Here is a 20,173-nt window from a genome sequence, read left to right on the forward strand (position 1 = left end):
AATATACCAGGTAAAAGCAGGTGAGACTCTTTTCATCCAGCAATGTCTAACTTCAGCTAAATAATTGCTTGACATGTCCTTTTTCTTCAGCTACTAAATCCTTCTAACCTAAACAGGATTTCCCACTTTCTTTCTTATTTTTCCTTTCTTTTGAGATGGGGACAAGTTCGATTTCTTATTAAGTCACCACAAATCTGAGGCAGCACATTGGGAAAACCAGAACCATTGAGTCACTTGCTATGAGTAACAGCTGCCTCTTGGTGCTACAAGAAATTGGGGTTTTGTATATAAGTGCTGTCAGCAAGTAAAAGTAACCAGTGTTTGCTCCTAACACAGGAAGGTATAAACAGTTTTTCTATTTCTGTCCTGTGAGAACTGAGCTGCTGTCAACTCACCGTCAGTCTGTGACCTCTGAGCTCCCTTAGACCTCCACCTGCTGACCTTTCACAGTATTCTGGTCTATATTTTTCATAGGAAGAAAGAAGGTGCCAGAAGTTCAAATGCAGCAATTAGTAAGCAGGATGGGTGACTTTTATGGCACTATATAGGACTTTAGGATTCATCAACTAATTGGTCTAAATTTTGGAGATGCAGTTTTAAGCTGACTACAAACTCATTGAAACTCAATTTTCTTCTACTTCATAGAAGAATAGAACAGCTCTACTCCATAGATATGCCATAATAAGTTCAGCTACTGCAGCAATGGACATTGAAATGTCCATTGGAATAGCGTTGGAATGACAGTCATCTTGCCAAATGGAATGTTCAAACCAGGTTATGTTAAATGTGCCTCCCCTTTCTATCTCTTTGAAACGACTCATTGCAAAACTATTTGCTTGGCTACATTATTGCAACAAATTTATTATTTCCCATTATCTGTGTACATTGAAAGCAAAACAAAATGAAAAAAGACAAAAAACCCCAAAACAATAAACACCCCCCTCCCCCAAAACAGAGATCTGTGCATCTCTAAATCAGAGCTTGAAACTAGCATTAAAAGTTCTTCTTTCATACCTACATTAAGTATTTTTTGATGCATTCATTTTCCTTACTTTTATTTCACTAGAATTTCAGCTACAACACCAAAATCAGTGAACAAAAGCATAATGCTCCCGGATTCTTCATATCAGCACTTTTGCTTACACTGCAGGGAAATACAGTGGGGTATGGTCTGCCTGATTAGAGATACTGTCCCTCTGACTGCATGTTAAATCCTTTCATCTTTCATGGCTTCACATCTGAAAACCAAAATTATCACTTACATTCTGAACTAGCATGTTGCTTCAGCCAGTGTGTAAACCTCCTGATACCAACATACACTCTTCTATACATCCTGTGATATAAACATGTTACTATTCACAACCATGTGCAACCTGTTTTCAGAGCCACAGTAAATGGAATTCCTATGCACAATGCCAGTTTACAGGAACCTAGTTTATTCCCCTATGACCCTTTGAAGCTACCAACCACCAAATAGTTTTCCTTGTTTCAAGACATGCTACAGAATAAGGCTTGCAGTGAGACCCTTCTCACATTTATGGGACCATATTGAAGCCTGCAGCAAGTGAACTGCTGGTACTAAGGACTGGAATAGCTGACACCAATTAACAGTACCAATATTAGGAACCCCTGTGTCTTTTTCAGAAGGAACATGTCAAACAGAGGCATATGTGTCTTATAGCCTTCATTACAACTAAAATATGCCACACATTAAATTAAACATCTTAGTATTGGACAGATTATGCATTAAAAGTGCTAACATTAGTGTCACTGTTTATATCAAGCCAGTGCACAGCGTTCTTTTCTGAAACCATGTAATTATGTTCCTTTATGTGCACTTTTAGATGTCTGAAAAAACTGTGTTAGGTGTCTGAAAAAAACTCTTTTCTTCATTTAAATGGTTTTTGGGAATGGGATTTCTCAAGTGTTTTTATAGTAGTATGGGAAGGCTGCTTACACAGATCTAAGTCAGGAATTGCAGTTAACCAGATAAAAGGTAAATGTGTTTGATTTTCTTTTATATGTAGCCATAAAAGAGATTTTTCAAATTACATTGAGAAGTATAATTTTTTTAAAAAAATTATTATTGTTTGTTAAATTAAACCCCATCTGGGATGCTTACTTAATCTAATCTATTGAATGCAAATATTTTCAGGTTTTTATTAAAAAACAACAGATTTCTGAATGCCTGATACACCTTAGTTGCCAATATTATGCAGCTGAGTGTAAAGTTGAGGATATTTTTTAAATCACGCTAACACCTGCAAGCATCTATTTTGCAACTAAAACACAGAGTCATTTCCATTGTTCTGTTTTGGTTTTTTTTTTCCCTACCAGATTTCTGCGTAACTTCTATGAATCTCTAAAATATATAAATAAAACACAATAGATCATATTTGCTTTCAAAATATAACACTTTTTTTTTCAAAATAATATAAATTAGCTAATCTTCACACAGAGAGAATACACATAAAGATGTTTTGCATAATTTTCAGTCTTCCAAAGAGATAGCAGTCCTATCAAACATTTAAATCTCTCACAAAACAAAAGCCTAGATTCCAAAACCTTCATTTATCCTGTATACCTTTTTTTATGAGCTATCTCTCTCTACCCTAATTCTCAATTTTAGTAGGTTTACTGGGAAGTTAAAGTTTTACCTCGTGTAAATCTGGATGATTTGTACTATTTCAATTAAAAACTATTTAGCTGCAGAATTCCAGCAGCCTAAGAGTAGAAAACAATGGAAAAGAACATTACCTGCCCCCAAGAAGTCCACTATTCACCTTAATAGATATGATACAATATCTATCCATAATGGATACATTATTATTAAATAAGAAAATGTCTCACTTAAAATGTGCCTATATATACAAATATATATATATACACACTAGGTACATATGTTTTTAAATATTACTTAAATATGATTTTTTTCCATTAAATCATTAAAATAGTGATGATAATTTATTTCAAGTTTATAGCAACACAGAAGATGAATTATAGGAATGACAGTTACATGTGTGCTTTTCTTCATTCAGTTAATACTTCATTTTGAATTCTGTTATAAAACAGCATTTTTCCTTCTTACCAATCATATAGTCATTTTGGAAATTTTCTGTACCATACACAGAATTCAGAGAGTCAAGAAAATGAAGGTAAGAAAAATGTTATCCTGGACTCTCTTGTCTGACTTCTGCTTTTTTGAAAAGTGCTTGATATTATTCCCATTGTTACTCATATTTTAGTAAGCATGAGAATGAATAGGTTACAGCATTTCTCATGTATTTTTCTCAATATCTTGCAAAATGTACAACCGCAAGTTTCCACAGTGACAGAAATCCTGATGTTCACATTTATTTAATTTTGTACTACCTTACCAGATGCTTCAGAACACTTTCCAGAGTAGCTTTTTCCTACAACCTCATAGATGCATAACCCTGTAAAATTAACATCAAGAATAATTAAGATCTGTACAAGTATCAGTTTTATTCCTCATAAAATTTTTCCATATCTTCATAGTCAAAATACATTGCTCACACCTAATTGGAGATTAAAAGCAAACAACCCTCTGCACCAATCCAGAACAATGCAATCTAACTTAATGTTTCCAAAGTATGTACATGTTTGAATATCTTACATTTAACTGCCAATAAACTCCAAATTCTCATCAACGCTTCCTGCCAGAAAGGCAGCTCAATAACAGTTACTTCATTCTATTCTAAGACCAATGATAAATAACCTGTGATAAATTAGGCTATGTACACAGTAAAAAAAAAATTGAAAGCTTTATTTCCCCATAAAGTCAAAATATGTGACAGTCGTGAAAAGAAATTACCACACACCTAAAGGGTAACCACCTTTTTAGTTCACAAATGTGGTTTAGGAGAGAGGAAGGTTAAAAAATAATATTATATTTCATGGTCCAGAAGACTGATACTTACTGACTTCATGACTACAATTTTAAAAGACACCTTGGCTATCAGGAAGGTGTGTCTACCTGAGGAAAATAAACAAACTGTCTCAATGAATATGTCAAATTAATTTTCACTGAGTCTTAATCACCACAGCATCTAAGCATTTTTCAAGTTGTCTCAGGCATTTTTAGGAGTATTTCCCAAGCAAGTAACTTGTAGTCAGCACCTTTAATTTTCTTCAAATAGAAACACGTCCATCTGTGAGATATGTGCAAATGAGATTGTCCCCATGATTATTTACTGTGAGAGGAGTCTTGCACTAAATCACCAATGAATTTCCAATTGATTTGCAGACATAGTGAAAATTCAACAGTCTTTAGCAGAATACTTCTGCCTTTGAATTATTTGACACATTATACTTAAGGCATTTGAACACTTTTGAAGGTAAATGAAGTGCCTATTGACAATAAGGGCAAAATCTCTTGATTGGCCCTACTTAATATTCTAGACATATATCTACACCAATACACCCACACAGATATATTTTTATATACTTACATCTGTATTTACTTATATATACACACATGCACACACTAGACGTGTTCTGCTTTTGTGCAAAAATGGTACTCTAATAAACATACCTTTAAAAAGAAAATAATTGAGATAATCCTGGAATTTATTATTTTGCTTTGTTTTTAACTCCATTTCTCCTCAAAAATTATAGTTCTTTATTGTTATTTTACCCAACAATATCCAGAGTATCTAAACATTACAGAAGCAAGAGATTTTCATGAATCACATATTATAAACTAATGTAAATTTAGGGCTGCCATAATACTTCATTGACTGCATTTTTATGGAAATTGCTGCTTTCCACAGCTGTATTAATGTTTAAAGAGACAAACTCTATCACTACCCAAAAAGGAGTTCCAATAGATGACAAAAATGATCCCAAGTAACATAAAGATGAGGCCAGCCTGTCATTATAAAAATTATGTTCTTGCTCCTGGTCATAATAGAGATTCACATGTGGCTTTAAAATGCACCTGTTTGCAGATCTGGCAAAAATACAAACTCTGTAAAGATTCCCATTAATTTGTATTAGAGGCTAATTTTGAAAATGCAAATGAGAGTAAGATTCTAGATTTCATTCATAGATATAAATTCAAAAACTCATAAAGAGATACATAAGCTGAGCTCAAAAAAGGAGCAACTGAAAAATAAGTACAGAAAGTTAACTTGTTCCTTCTCAAAAAAACTCATAACTTCTAGTGTTGCATTGCAAAATACAGAACAGTACAGGCATGTACATCAGAACTGAAACTTTGAAAACTGTTTCTTTTAAGCTTGCTTTTTTTCTTTTTTATTTTTAATTTATAGAATAATGACTTAATCATACAAATGCTATTTCTTCACTATTCTTAGCTTCCTTCATTCATGTAGTACAGCTTTAAGATGCTTTCTGCTTCGCCCTTTTCTCAAAAGTAGTTGTGGTCTTCCAAACAATTTCTAAAGTTCTTACTTAAAACCTTATAAATAAAACTAAAGCCTTCTTTGAAACTGTTGGCTAGGAGTAGTGATTTTTAACCAAGAGGTAAGCGTGCTGCAGCCTTTATGAACTACTGCTTCTCTTAATAGGATCAACAGGATGAACTCTTCCTATGTTTAATCATAAAAGCAGCAGAATGTTGTTTCTCTCTTTTGGAATATTCCAGAAATTAAGATGGGGCATGGGGTGAAAATTGCCGCTCTCATCTTTAAAAAGGAAACAAGTTGTGGAGCTGTTGTGATTGACCTGTCATGGAGGGCAGCTGCCAGTTCATACAGGTGGCCTATTTCCACATCCCCTGTGGGCAGATTAGGACTAATCAGGGTGATTTATGGCCATATTACAGCATTACTTGTGGCTCCTTCAACATGTCAGTTTCATTAGCAGCTACTTCTAGTTGGATCAACCCTCTGTACATACAGCAGCTTCAGACCCAGAAACATTACCAGGGAATTTCACCATTATTTTGAATTGAAATTTTGAGGATAATTATGTGATTAAGTGTTTTAATTGGAATTTGGTGTATTTATAAACATAGACTGTAGACACTTGTTCTGCCTTAAAAAAAGGTTTTCTAATTGTAAATATGCATTTACATATTTAAAGTATTGAACAAAATCAAGATTTCTAAGCTGCAGGTCATTTATTAAGGATGGCAGATAATTTTTTACTGTGCCTCTTTAGTCATTAGAAAATGAAATATAAAAGCTAATCTGCATTAACACTTGAAAGAGTCTGACTATTCTCTGTATCATCTCTGCCATTTGATTGCACCAGTATTACTGTTTCAGAAGTGACCTTATGGTGAGAAGGGGGAAAAAGGAGCTTCACAAAAGAATAAACTTGCACAGAGTTGTTCACTCACCAGTCCTTCAAATTATTCCTCATTCTTTTTACTGTTTCCCACTTGTTATTGCATCCATAATGCTTTTCAAATTCTCATGCAGGCCATCTGATGCACTTCACAGTTACAATTACTGCCAAAGGAAAACTAAAGTTACTGTATCAAGGTATCAAACAGCGGGAGGGTGAGTGCTGGAGACTTTGTTAAGCTTTAGCCATTCTTTCCTGGTTCAGTTTCCGACATTATGTTACAATGGTATATGTATTTTATTCACTGGCAAATGCAGGCAGATTATAGACAGAGCAGTTTAGTCATATTAAATCTCTCTGTGTGGTGAGACAATCACTAGGGCTTGGTTCCTGCTCTAATGCAAGCTCTCATAACACAATCTAAAAGGGGGTTTCTTTCTGTCATAGAAAAAGATGCAGTAAAGAAAACCCCAAACCATCCCAATGCCACACGCAAGAAATTATGAGCATTGTTTCCTCATTTTGCTTACAAAATATAAAGTACTGTTTTGGCAGTAAAGGTGTGCAAAAATAGCATCTTGTATTTCTGAAATGAGTGGTTTGGTCTATCTGCTTTTACTGCTATGGACTGAAATGTAGAGGAAAAAGTAGTTCTGACGGAAAGGCAGCGTAGCTTGGCTTTGTTAAATCTCTCACAAATTACTTTTAGTCACATTAGCAGGGATTGCAGTGACTCTTTACCTACACCACAGCGGTTCAAAATTTGTGATTCCTGGGTTGGAGGTCACTGTATATCAAAAACAAGGGCAGAGTAACCATGTACAGTAGCTAGTATATCAACTGATTTCTCAATCAAAACTTTTGTGAGACAAGATACATGAAAATAAGACAGCATATTTTCAAGTTAAATTAAGCTTCACCTCATAACTATGCAATAGATTATTAAAAATTTTTAAACTTGGTAAAACGTAATTCATTAATTATTTACTGAGTGTCCTCTTTTATGCCATCTTTTACCTCCTCTCTTTTGTCTTCTTACAACACTTCTTCTCAATATATATGGCTGAACTACATTTTAAAGTCCTTTCTACTTTTCCATTTTAATGCTATTGCTCTTTGGGTCTAGCTCCTCAGGTTGCTTACTTGTTCTAATTTTTGGGTTTTTTATACTTGGTCATGCCCATTTACTCCTGTTCTGCCTTGGATCACATATCTATTTACCTGTTGAAACTTATTCCTTTTCTGCTTTTATTTGTTCTTTTCCTTTGTTCTACAAAATCTTTCATGTTACCAACCTGCTGGCCCTTTCTACAGAAAAGGAAGACCAGTCTAGTGAAAGCCCCACTAAATTGTGGTTATGTTCAAAAGAGCACAGTTCACTTTGTGGTTCACTATTCTTTCAGCTTTTTAGTTAGATTTTCTTCCAATCAAAATATAAGAGCTGTATCTCAACCTTATTTAGTCCTGTCCTTCACATAGAAAGTAGTCAGAAGGGATGTCATCCAGCTGATAGGGTATGAGATACTTGGTGGTGAGCCCAATGCCTCCCTAAACTTTTTAGGCTTGGGTAGTGCCACATAGCTCCTTAGTTTGTCCGGTTCATTGTCCACTTGTTCTCCAGAGAGACCAACCTGCTCTCAAAGACAAAATTGGTTTAAAACCCCTCAAAATTTCTGTACTCACTTAAAATTTTACTCATGTTTTCATCAGGGGCATCTCCAGACTACGTCTGGATAATCCTTGGAGCAATATTATCAGAGCAGACTATGTGTCCATTCATCCTCTTTAAGGCTTCTAGATATACAAAATTCACAATTTTGCCTCCAGAGGTTTTCCAGAACTTACCCAAATCTTTTTTGCTGGTAAAAGCAATCCTCTTTTAAATTTTCCCTCTGCAAATAAACTTGACAAACTGCAGATTTCCATTGTGTTTGAAAACAGGAAGCAAGCATAAGAGCTTCTCCTTTAGGGAGATAAAGTCCTTCCTGCCTCTCCACTTACCCCAGCTGGTCTTCTATTTCTGAAAATGAAACAGACTTTCTGCACATACACAGACAAAACTCCTCTGTAAAAGTCAGAACTTTTCAATAATTGCCAGTTTTGAGAGAAGTAGACTTAAAAAAAAAATGGAAATTAAGCTGTCTCATAATGTAAAAACATCCTGTTTCAGCATTTTCAGACTGTTTTATTTCCAAACAACTTTTTGAATACTTTATGCTGGCCAAAGAAACCCTAAGCCTTCTTATTTTTTCTTTAAATCAGAAGTTTGAATTGTTCTGAAATACAAGTTATATAAAAAATGTCAGAATGTTCAAAATGCATTTTGAACTCACAGATTTCTCTTTTGAAAAAAAAAAAGAAAAAAGAGACTTGGTTCTGAATGATATTTAAATCAAGGTCATTTTTTATCCAACATTCATAGTAGAATCTTGAAGCACACATTACTAACAGCATAATCTGCTCATTTTCTTCTCCCAAGACGGAGAACACTGTTTAAAATGAAGGTTTGCAAACAAATTATCAGTAAAACTAAAATTTTCCAGTAGATGCAGATATATCCTTCTGACTGGCAGAAACTGTTGTAATTCAGGTCAGCCAAAAGAGCCAAGTAGGAACAAGAGTTGCATGCTGAACAGCACGACTTCACATGAAAAGATAACAAAATATTCGCCTGTCTCATCTAGTGGAAGACCTCTTTTGCACTGCAACAATCCTCCTCAAGCTATTTACTTCAGTTTTGCAATGGACTCTGGTATCATGCTGGGAGACCTAATTATACCAGAGGGACTCTTTCAAACACTTAATAGCACAAAGGGATAGAAAGCATTTTAAACATAATTCATAAAAGCATTCTCATTTCAAATGTTGTGGGTTTTTTTTCAAATTTATGGCTCACTCTTCATGATTTCTAGTAATCTGTGTTACAGACTCTCAATTCTGACACTTCATAGATATGATGAGATGCTCTCTCTAATAGTTTTCCTTTTTGGGTTCTACATTTTTACATGCACTTACATGAATTTTTATCCATACACAAACACATATAGAAGCACTCCTCACACAGATTTAGATTTTTCTTCTCTCAGGTTACCTTCAAAGTTTGTGCAGTTTGCTGCCCCTACATTAGGACCCCATACATCATGCAACATATATGTATCAAAGTGCTCAAGTTTCCATTCTCAAGACAAAGAGAAAGAGAAGAAAAAGAATGAGAAAAGAAAAAGAGAAAAAGGAAAAGGAAAAGGAAAAGGAGAACATACCTCTTGAGAACTCTGAGATTTAGTTACCATCCTGAAATGGATTAAACTTGCTGGGTTGGATTGGGTTGAAGTAGACTTGCCTATTCAGAAGATTGATGTTATCACTACTTGGACTGCTATTGCAGTTATTCTCACATTTTCTGTGTCATTCTTCACACCAATTTGCTCTGTGGCACATTTGATCATGGCTGTCTGCCAGAAGCCCATCCAACTCCTCTCTCACTCCCCTCCTCAACAAAACTGGGAGATAAAAGAAAATGGAAAAGCTCATGGGTTGAAGCAAAGATTGAGTGACTACTTATCAATTATCACAAGGGTGAAAACAGACTTCACTTGAAAAATGAATTTAATTTACTGCATATTAAAAATAGAGTTGGATGTTGAAAAACAAAGGTAAACACAAAAATAACTTCCCCCACTCCCTGTTCTTCCCACACTGTACTTGTTTTCTTCACTCCTGCTGTATTCATCCAGACAGCCTATTTGTACTTTAAATCAAGCTGATTTCCTCTGACAAATGTGGTAAGAGGATGCTTGTGAGGTAATCTAGACTATAAATAAGCAAATAAATGAACAGATTTTTTTTAAATGAACCACTTTACGACAGTGGCTACCATCCCTGTGGGGCAAAGATAAGGCTACTTTTCTTTGATTAGAAATTTTTTACTCTTTACCAATTATTCCTAATTAATATTTAGTTCATTCATTTCATTGTCCTTATTTCACTGTCATTTCTGACCCAAAAAGCGAAGAGTATTTCTTATGTCATGAAAGAAAGTTGCACAAGTACTGTCTACCATTTGTGAGCATCCTTCTTTTTGATACAGCAGACAAAGAGATTTGGCAAAGAGACTTAACTGCCTGCTGACATTGAATTTTTTGAGGCTATACTCTCGTTAATAATTTTTCACAGCTGTACTATTAGTTTAACAAAAATAAGGAGATTTGTAATACTATCTTTTCACCACACGAAAAGTTTCTTTATGGTTACATCTTCTGTACACCCCTCAGCAACCATAATTATATGGCACTTGAGCCTCAGGAAACAAAGAGACATTCCAATGAGACAAACACAGAAGTCTCCCAAAGTCTCCCCTAAGCTCTGTAATAACTGCTCTAAAAAAGAAAAAACAAAAGCTAACTCAAAACAAATTCAGCATTTTTTTCTCTTCACCAAAACAGTACACTGGGAAAAAAAAATGAAGAACATTAATGTGCATTTGGTTGCTATAATCATTCTCAAACTTCTGTGTCAGTCCATGACAGTGCCTAGATCAGGAGGCCACAGAAAAAACCTTTTCTGATTAAGGTATTTTGGTTGGGTTCTTTGGTGATGGACAGCTAAATTACTCTTGATTCTTAACTTCTAGATGCTACAATGTCACACAGTATAAGCAGATTTTTCTATTTATTATGGTTTTTTTATAGGTTAGCAAGAGATATTGACTCTTTCCCTGTTTGCCTTGAGGAGGCAGGGGATTTAACTTGCTTTTCTGAACACAGATGGGACTTATGGAACTTTACGACTATCAAAGAACTGTCTTGATTTTTTTTGTCTGGATGAGCAGTTCTGCTGGGCACTGCTAGTGATTAAAATGTCCTTAAATATTCACTTCTTTGGGACAACCTTTACAGTTCAGCTTGGCACAGAGATGACCACTAGCTGTTTAACCAGGCAAAAAAGTAATCCAGGTACCTGATGGCAAAAATCATCTTCAGAGTCTGATGATTTGTGACAAAGCAGTTTTACAACTTTTTTTGTGGTGGTGTGTTGCAGAGAGAATTATTCATCCTCTCTTTACATGCTCTTCAGATCACCTGAAATATTGGTAATTGTTGTGTAGGTAAAACTATTATTTTTAAAGCTGTATTATGTACTATGAAAAAAATAGTTGCATCTAACAGGACCTGATAATAACGTACTGTCACAAATTGGTTTTGATAACTCTGGATTTCTACTTTTCCCAATCCCTGGGATATGCTCAAAAGCAACAGTACAAATGATTCACTACAGTGTCATTAATCACTGGTAAATGAGGTCCTTCTAAATTTATAGTCAAGACAGACATTTGCCTGCAAGTTATCTGAGGGAACTTCAATCTAGAGAGACTGAAGGTAGAGAAAAATAGGAATAGGGAATGATATCAATTAAATCGACAGTGCTTGCTAGAACTTTTCCTTGCAAAGAAAGTGAGATAAAAACAACAAAAAAAAGAAACAAAACCAAAAACAACAACCAAAAAAACCAAACAACCCCTCCCCCCGCCCCAAAAAAAAAAACTTGGCCAAAGATAGGGTAAAGAGCTTCTTCTCAGTCAGCCTTCATCCCCTGGCAAGGAGTCAAGCACCTTTACACCTCTAGCTATTGGACTGCCTGCACCTATCTAGACATTTGTCAGCTCTAGATTGTGTGAGCAAAATGCATTCTGACATCTAAATGCTAAGGAAAAAAAAAGCATGTGAAGGATATCTTTGTGCTTTTATATCTTATAAGAAAGGCTTTACAGAAGCTTTCATTTGCTTCTAACCCATAAACTATACCAAATGTATTGGCTCACAGTACTTATAATCCCATATAACCTATATTTTCTTTTTTATGATCACAGGACAAGGGTAAACTATTGTCACATAAAATAAGTGAATGCCAAAAAAACATTAGCAGCATTTAATGTCCTATATTTGCCAAATAACTTTGACCAAGAGAGAAAAAAACCCAACCATATCCCACAAATTGTATTTCTTATTGAAAAACCAATCTTTTTTTAAATAGAAACTGAAAAAATCAGTTTAGGATGAGACAAAATGTTCTATTGAGCCAAAATTCAGACACTTGACATTTGTCATCTGAGCAGAAAATTAGTATGGGGAAATTTGCTTTAGGTTGTTTTATTAATTAAACCAAAGCTTTAAGTGAACAGTTTCAGCTGAGGTTGTGTTATTGTCAGAGAACAATCTTCCTAGCTGTTTGATCACCAAAAAAACCTAATGCTGTGTTGGGTTTCAAAGATGTCCCTGTCAGCCCCTGTATGTTTGTCTTGTTAAACTGAAGCATGAATCTTAAGTGATAATGATTTTAGTCACAGTCACCAGGAAGATGGGATTTTATTTATTCTCTTGAGTAGGATAACTCTGGATTGCTCCAGTGGATGTTGTTTGATTTCTTACTAAATTCAATACTTCAACAACTGTATATGGTTTACAAGAAGTAGATGCCTTCCTAAAATCTGCTGATTCTTTGCTTGGTACCTTTTTAGGTACATCTGTTATTCAGGTGACAGCCACAGATGCTGATGATGCCAACTATGGGAACAGTGCCAAAGTGGTGTACAGCATCCTCCAGGGACAGCCATATTTCTCAGTGGATCCAGAAACAGGTTAGCAATCCATTCAGTCTCACTGGAATCAAAATAAAAGTATGCTTTGTCCAGTAAAATTATATTAATGCAGAAAAATTGCTTTTCTTGGTATAACTAAGGTTTCCAGAAGATGATTGTTAACTGTAAAGGCCAAAAGTTTTTTAAAAAAAAAGGTGCAAAATACTGTAAAGGTTCCAAAGACTCATCAAAATTAGTCCCGAGCCTATTTACACCAGTTTCTGGGAATTTCATCTGTTTACATTCAAAAAATATATATAGGAGCTGGACATTTTCATACTATAAGGTAAAAAAAAAATCTCACAGGTAATTAACTATTTCTAAAAGTTTGGAATAGATCCCTGACCACTGATTTTAATCAGTTAATTTTTAACTTAAGTTTTTTTTTTAAGCTGTATTATGATTCCAAGAGTTATGGACACTGAAGCAAGTACTATTAATGCTTTTAAATTGAAAAGAATGAATTGAAGCCTTTTTCACTCTTATGCAAGAATTTGGATAAGAGACAAACACAAACTAAAAAAAAAAAAAAAGTATGAATTTTGGACATCTATGACTCAAAATTAGGGGTCAGAAAAGAAAGATGTCACCAGAACTCTCCTATTCCAAATATCTGATCCTAAGGCACTCAAGACTCAATAGGCATTGAATTAGTTTTTCTTGCATGTTATCAAAATTATTCTGGTTTTCTAATTGAGAATTTAAGTGCAACTCTGTGCAGAATCTCTGAAGTTCCTGATCCATTGAGAGTGCTCAGATGATGGCTAACTTTATGTTGAAACAATTTGGGATTTTTCTAAATACATCAAAGACATAATATGCAAAAGATAATTAATGACAAGGCTACAATTTTAAAAGGGAGCATAAAAATTTTGCATTGGATAAAAGTGTTTGAATTTTCCCCCTTTTCAACCTCTCTCTTTTTTTTTTCTCTTTTCTCCAGTCCCCTACTCAAACATCATTACCAGGTATGAGCAGGGAAACAGGACCAGTACAACATGGGAAATTAATAATGGCAGCAGGTGTTTAGGCAGGCAGGCAGTAAGGGAAACACCCAGCCTCTCATCTTTGGTTCAGGGATTAATTTTCTCATTTTAATCCAATTTGCTGTTTTATGTTACATATATTAGTAAGCCTAGGTATGATAATCAGAACCTGGTAATCCTGGCTCAGACATAAATGTCATAAGCTGCAAAGGTTTTTTCTTTATTTCAGTCACTTGCTAGAAGTATAAATTTTCCAGGGTTGCCTTTTTTTTTTTCTGTGTAATATCAAACTGAGCCTATAATGAAAGCCTTCTTCTGAGAAAGAAAGGGAAAGGCTGTGAATCCTCCCAGCAGAAAAGGACACTATGCTTACATTTTCCCACTTCACAAAAGAAAGCTCTGCTCACTCCAGCTTTGAAAAGCCACTACTCTTCTAAATAAAAACAAAAAGCTTTGCTTGGTTTTCAAAAAGGAACTTTAATCAAGTGGTGTACAGCACCACTTTTGGTTTTCTCACCTGAGACGTTTATTTTTTTCGTGTACTGCAAAAATGTCTCAGACATTCAAATTACAGTTATGAAATCCTTCAAACTGGACACCCTAAAAAGACTTTTCAAAACTAATTTTAGACTCTTCTCCAATTATTTTATTAGCTGTAGCTCCTGACTGACAGTGGACATCACTGAGCATCAAAATCAATGATCTATTACAGCCCAGAATAACGAATCGTGAGCATGTTAGAGTTCAGCCTTGTGCTATAATATCAAAATGTCACCAGGGCTGAAGATTACACAATATAGTAAATAATAACTGAGGATAAAAACTGCAGAATTTTGTTAATTCAATGAACATATTGATATTTTTTGTCATTAAAAGAATAATTAAATCAATTTAGCAAAACAAAAACAATGAATAATGTCTGTTACATTTTTTGTCTCTTTTCTTAAAATCACATTAAATCATCCATAGATTGAAAGGTTTATTGCAGTATACCTTGTTGTGATTGCTATGGATTATCATCTGCACAGTGTATCTGACATGAATCCATCCAAGAGCTCTGAGATTATTGTGGATGGGGCTTCTCCTTCACCTCTCTGTCTCTCCTTTATTTCACTCCTTCAAGGCGTAATCAAGACTGCTTTACCAGACATGAGCAGAGAAAACAGGGAGCAATACCAAGTGGTCATCCAGGCTAAAGACATGGGAGGCCAGATGGGAGGACTATCAGGGACCACCACCGTGAACATCACACTGACTGACGTCAATGACAATCCACCTCGCTTCCCCCAGAGTATGGAGCCTCTAATGGTTTGGTTTTCCAAAGAACCTCTCAAAAATCAGCTGGTTTGCTTTGGCCATCTGGAAGTTTTGGTTTTTTTAATCATTGTTTTTGTAGTACTTAACCACTGCTCTGTCAGTTTATTTTGCAGCATTCCAAGGCAAATGGGAATCTCTGCCTACATTTTTTATAACATCAAATTCTTTGTTGGAGTGATAAACTTCTCATTCTTATTCTGCTTACAGAAATATAAACTGTAACACTAATTTAGGCCAACTGCAGGGACTTTAGAGGAATTTAACTACAAAATATAAGGATCTGTTCTTTTAGTTCCCTGTGTTGAAGCAAGAAAATACATCGCAGGTTTTCTAATGTTCTGACTTCCACAGGCAGAGTTGATCAGGTCATTTGTTCTGCTGGCAGTCTAAGCATTTGGTTTAGGTACTAATAATCTTTGTTCAGTTTTTGAATGATTTTGATAATCTAGGCCAGTCTGACACAATAAAATAAGGGGTTTTTTTTAAGTATCTTTGTACAAGAAAAAAATAGCAAATAGCAGAAAGCTGCACAATACAGAAAACTTCAGAGTAATATCCTACAAAATTCTTTTTATGCTAGGCCAGTGTTTAAATTTAATGTCATGTTGTTACAGTCGGTGTCTGATAACTGTTTGATAGGCTGCAGATAGGAGAAATTTACAGCCTCGGTTCAGTGCCTGCCAGAAAAGTGTCCACATAATAAAATTTGAATTGCTTGTTCACACTGATGAGAGACCTGGCTCTCTTTATAGATACACTAAGGACTGAACAAAGAGAGCTGATTTATAAAATGCTCTCCTGGACTGGAAAAGCACTTCAGTACTATGGCAATAAGTACACCCAGAATAGTACAAACTGTTCAACCTAGTGCAGTTTTAAAAAAAAAATATTGGAAAACTCTGACAGCATGGAAGAATAGATCTTTGGAATTATAAATTACTGTTTTAATCTCTATCCATGATAACACGTTGCTTTAAAAGAAGAGAGGGGAGGGGAAGTACTGCAACCCTCATAAAGAAATATAATTTCAATTCACATTCAGAGTTCACTTGATGAGAATCACCTTCACATGGTAAATTCAAACATCAATTAACTGAAATTCCTGTTCAACTTCATGAGGGGATACTTTTTAAAAATGTATAGCATAATGCAAGCCTATAATATTTTGGCAAATAGAAATTCTGGAACCTAAATTATAATTTATGGTGGCACATTGCCTTGTAAGCCTCACTGTTGAATAAAATCAAACAAGATAAAAGAAAGAATGAAGAACATATAGAACTGAAAAATAATTTAAAGTTTCCAGTCCCCTTAGCCTGTGTTCTTCTGAAAAAGAATTCTCTTTCAAAATTAACTGAAACCTCAAGTCTCTGAAAGCTTTTCTGATTATTTCAATAAACTTTGCGATGGGTACTTTTTTGGAGAAATTTACACAATTTGATGCCTCAAACAATGTTCTCCCTAGTATTCTACTTTGAACATCACTGAAACACACTGTGTGGCCTACAGAAGGCCTGCTGTGGGATTTTCCAATGCTGCAGTTTCAGTTGTGCTGGTGATCCTTCCCTCTCATTTTCTTTCTCCTCAGCAGAGTGGGTTGTAACACTTTCTACGAAATCAAAGAAAGAGAAATATCAGGCAGATTTGATTTCTTCTTGGGTAGTTATGAAGAGGGGTACATCTTCAAAAAACTATCTGTTCTGGAAGTTTGCTTTTTATGAAAACATTAGTCTTCCTTTTTCTCTTATCTGAAGCAACAATAAGTAAAATTGTTGCCCAAAGTAGAGGGTGAATGGCAGTTGCAAGCAACACCAGTTAATATCAAGGTATTTAAGATCCAAAAATTAATTTCTTAGAGGGACTGGAGAAAGTAAAATGGCACTGTGAAGTAGTGGTTGTTCAAATTGCATCAAGAAGAAGCATTTTCTGTTTTGTTTTGTTTCCTAGAAGTAGTCATGGAAAATTAGAAGACATAGGCCTGAATGGAATTAAAATGGCACTATAATGAAAACCTTACACATTTTGAATTCTATTGTACTCCAAACCAAATAGCCATCTCACATCCTGAATTGTGTAGCATTCACACAGTACCACAAGAATAGGAATGCTTTCAAACAAAAAAGCACTGAAGGGAGGTATTTATCTGGAAGGAGTGATAAGTACCATGACTGAATCTGTTCTTATGGTAGATCTGGCTCAGCTGCCAAACCCTTGAATTTTCAAGGGTTCAAGGCTTGAAATTCATGGTTTAGCTGCCAGGAATCCTACCTTTTATCCCATTTGCAGACCGGTTTGAGGGAACAATATACATTTCTGTGTGGATCACAGAAAAATAGGCTGCTGCTGAGTTTTCACTTACAACCTTGAATTTGGAACAGCAATCACAATTTAGCATCAAGCATTAGCTTCCATTTTGCTACACATCTATAGAAATATAAGGTATTCTCAGGAACTCTCTTTTGTACCGAGTCTTTACAACTGCGGACAGAAACTCATTCTGCACTCACAATTTTGATACATTCCTTGTATTAAATGGATCAGGTCAGGATCCTTTAGGTGCCTTAAAAGCGCATGTAAATAGAAGAAATAGGGTTGTTGCAACAAGGAGAGTTGACTGTACTTTACTACAAGTCAATACAATTTATATGTATCCTCTTTGGATCCTTTGAATAAAGGTTGTACCCTTTATTAGGTGCTAATTTTGTCACATTCTTAAGGCATTTCTCCAATGCTACTACTTCACTCAGTAAAGTAATATGAATTTACATGAAAAAATAGATCAAAAGGAAAATTAGATTCTGGCTTGTTATGTGCAAAATATGAACTCATCAGATGTGTTTGGATTTTTTTACATTTTCTGGATAGCAAATAACTGAAAATACTGAATTTGAAATTTTTTTGTGTCTTGCTAGTGAAGAAACATCTTCTATATCTGCTTCTTCCTGGTGAAGAAATTAATAGTTTTTCTGCTGAAGCATTTCTTTAAAATTAGATTAAAAAAAAAAGTTGTCAGAAAGTACGTCTGAATTCACTTTTCATACACACAAGCAAGAGTAAAGGGTCTGTGTAATCAGATTTCTTTCTAGAAGACTGATTATAAAAATAAAAATAGCAATTAACATGAACATGTGTCCAAATTCCCTTTACAATGACTCTTTACCATGTATTATCAATAACAGATGAATTTATTGTTTTCAAACAGAACAATTACTGGAATATATTTCAAAGTAATTAAAAGAAAAGGTTATTCTGTTTTAGTCTCTTTCCAAAATCCTCACTGATTTCTACAACTCTTGTTTGAGAACACCCTTGAGAGAACAAAATAAAATCCTTTCCTATTTCTAAATATATCTAGGAACATTTCTAGATAAAAAAATATATGTAGTGCTAATAATCAGGGTAAGAACTGGTACCTCACTGTTTTGCACCTTTGTCCCTTAAAAATGAAGAAAAAAAGAAGTGTTATATGGCTTTGAAGAATAACTTGAATATTTTGACAGTTTGTCAATCAACTCCAAATCCTGTTTTAAAGCTTATTGTGATGACTAGTGGCACTTTTCTTACAGTGTTTGGAACTTCAAGTTACTTTAAAAAATCTAGTTGAAATTGAAGATAATTTTTATTCAGAAAAAAAATATTTCTCAAAACAAAAAATGTTTGATTTTGCTCTTCTAGGCTCCTATCAGTTCAGCTCTCCTGAATCTGCACCACCTGGGACTCCTCTTGGCAGAATTAAAGCCAATGACCCCGACGTGGGAGAAAATGCAGAGATTGAGTACAGCATCTCCAATGGGGATGGATCAGACATGTTTGATATCATCACTGACAAGGACACACAGGAAGGGATTATAACCGTCAAAAAGGTTTACTTTTTCTCCCTCTCTTTCATATGTACTTAGCTCTTCAAGTGTTACGGTTATTTTTCTTTTTCCAGGGGAAGGGAGGGTAGATCTCACAAGGGGTCAGGCTGCCAAGGAGCTGTTGTATTAGTTTTGTTCTTCTCTTTCTTCAGCAGGTATCTGTTATTTTCAAGTCTCAAGGGAAATTTACTGGCATGTCACTTCACATAAAGCAATATTTCAGGAACTGCTGTCTGTTCAATATATAGACTCTCACACACAGTACTTTCAAATTAGGGCTGTGAAAACTTGGAGAGGTTCAGTTCACAGTGGGGTTTATCAGCTGATTGCTGTGCTAAGACTTACAAGAGTGGTAGGCTTACCTGGAGCTTGATGAATTTGCATGTCCAAGACTAAACTCTCCCTCTCTAATCTGTTCAACAGCCAGTTATCCCCAGTCCCTAAAATCTGGCTTGGTTTAAGTCCAGTCTTGGTGATACTTCAGTTGTTACATATGATGTCAGTGAAACTCCAAAGAGCAAAGACATTTACAGAAATTTAATTCAAAATCCCATGTCTGACAACATTATTGGTTGCTTTTCAGAATTCAGCCTCTGAAACTCTGAACCCTTTTTTTGATTTTAATGTTATTAAATATATCAGTAACATTAATTGATAACTACCTATGAATATAATAACAATCTATAAACATATTTGGAAACACATATACTTGTTTATGTATACGTATCTATGAAGGTCTACCTCCATATACATATATGGATATGCATGATGTAAATGTCATATGGATTGAAAACAAACTTCACATATTTTCTTTTTACTAAGGAACATGGAGACCAGGGACAAGTCTGGTTTGTTCCTAGTGCCAAACTATAGATGGTAATGGATAAAAGAAAGTAAAGAAAAGATAAATAGGACAAAGATCATTTAAGAACTGCGATAATTGCTCTTTTTACTGCCAATGTGATGAGACAAATAAGACTTTACACAACTCCTTATTGTGGACTGAGTAAAACTTCCATGCTTCTATATTTTTACATAAGTCAAAGCCTCCTGTTTTTTCAGGAACCTGAACAATTAATAGACAGAGGGATCATAACTGC

At 34.9% G+C, this 20,173-nt stretch overlaps 1 protein-coding gene across 1 annotated transcript in view; it reads left to right on the plus strand.

The window, feature by feature from the left end:
• The window catches only part of CDH9 (cadherin 9), a 98,538-nt gene that overhangs the window by 61,210 nt on the left and 17,155 nt on the right, over window positions 1-20,173 (plus strand). Inside the window, exons 4-6 of the mRNA XM_066559430.1 lie at window positions 12,791-12,910; window positions 15,020-15,187; window positions 18,889-19,076. Of these exons, the coding sequence (XP_066415527.1) occupies window positions 12,791-12,910; window positions 15,020-15,187; window positions 18,889-19,076 (476 nt within the window). The remainder of the gene's footprint in view (window positions 1-12,790; window positions 12,911-15,019; window positions 15,188-18,888; window positions 19,077-20,173) is intronic.

Source organism: Molothrus aeneus, chromosome 1 (genome assembly GCF_037042795.1).
Source record: "Molothrus aeneus isolate 106 chromosome 1, BPBGC_Maene_1.0, whole genome shotgun sequence".
NCBI classification, from domain to species: Eukaryota; Metazoa; Chordata; class Aves; order Passeriformes; family Icteridae; genus Molothrus; species Molothrus aeneus.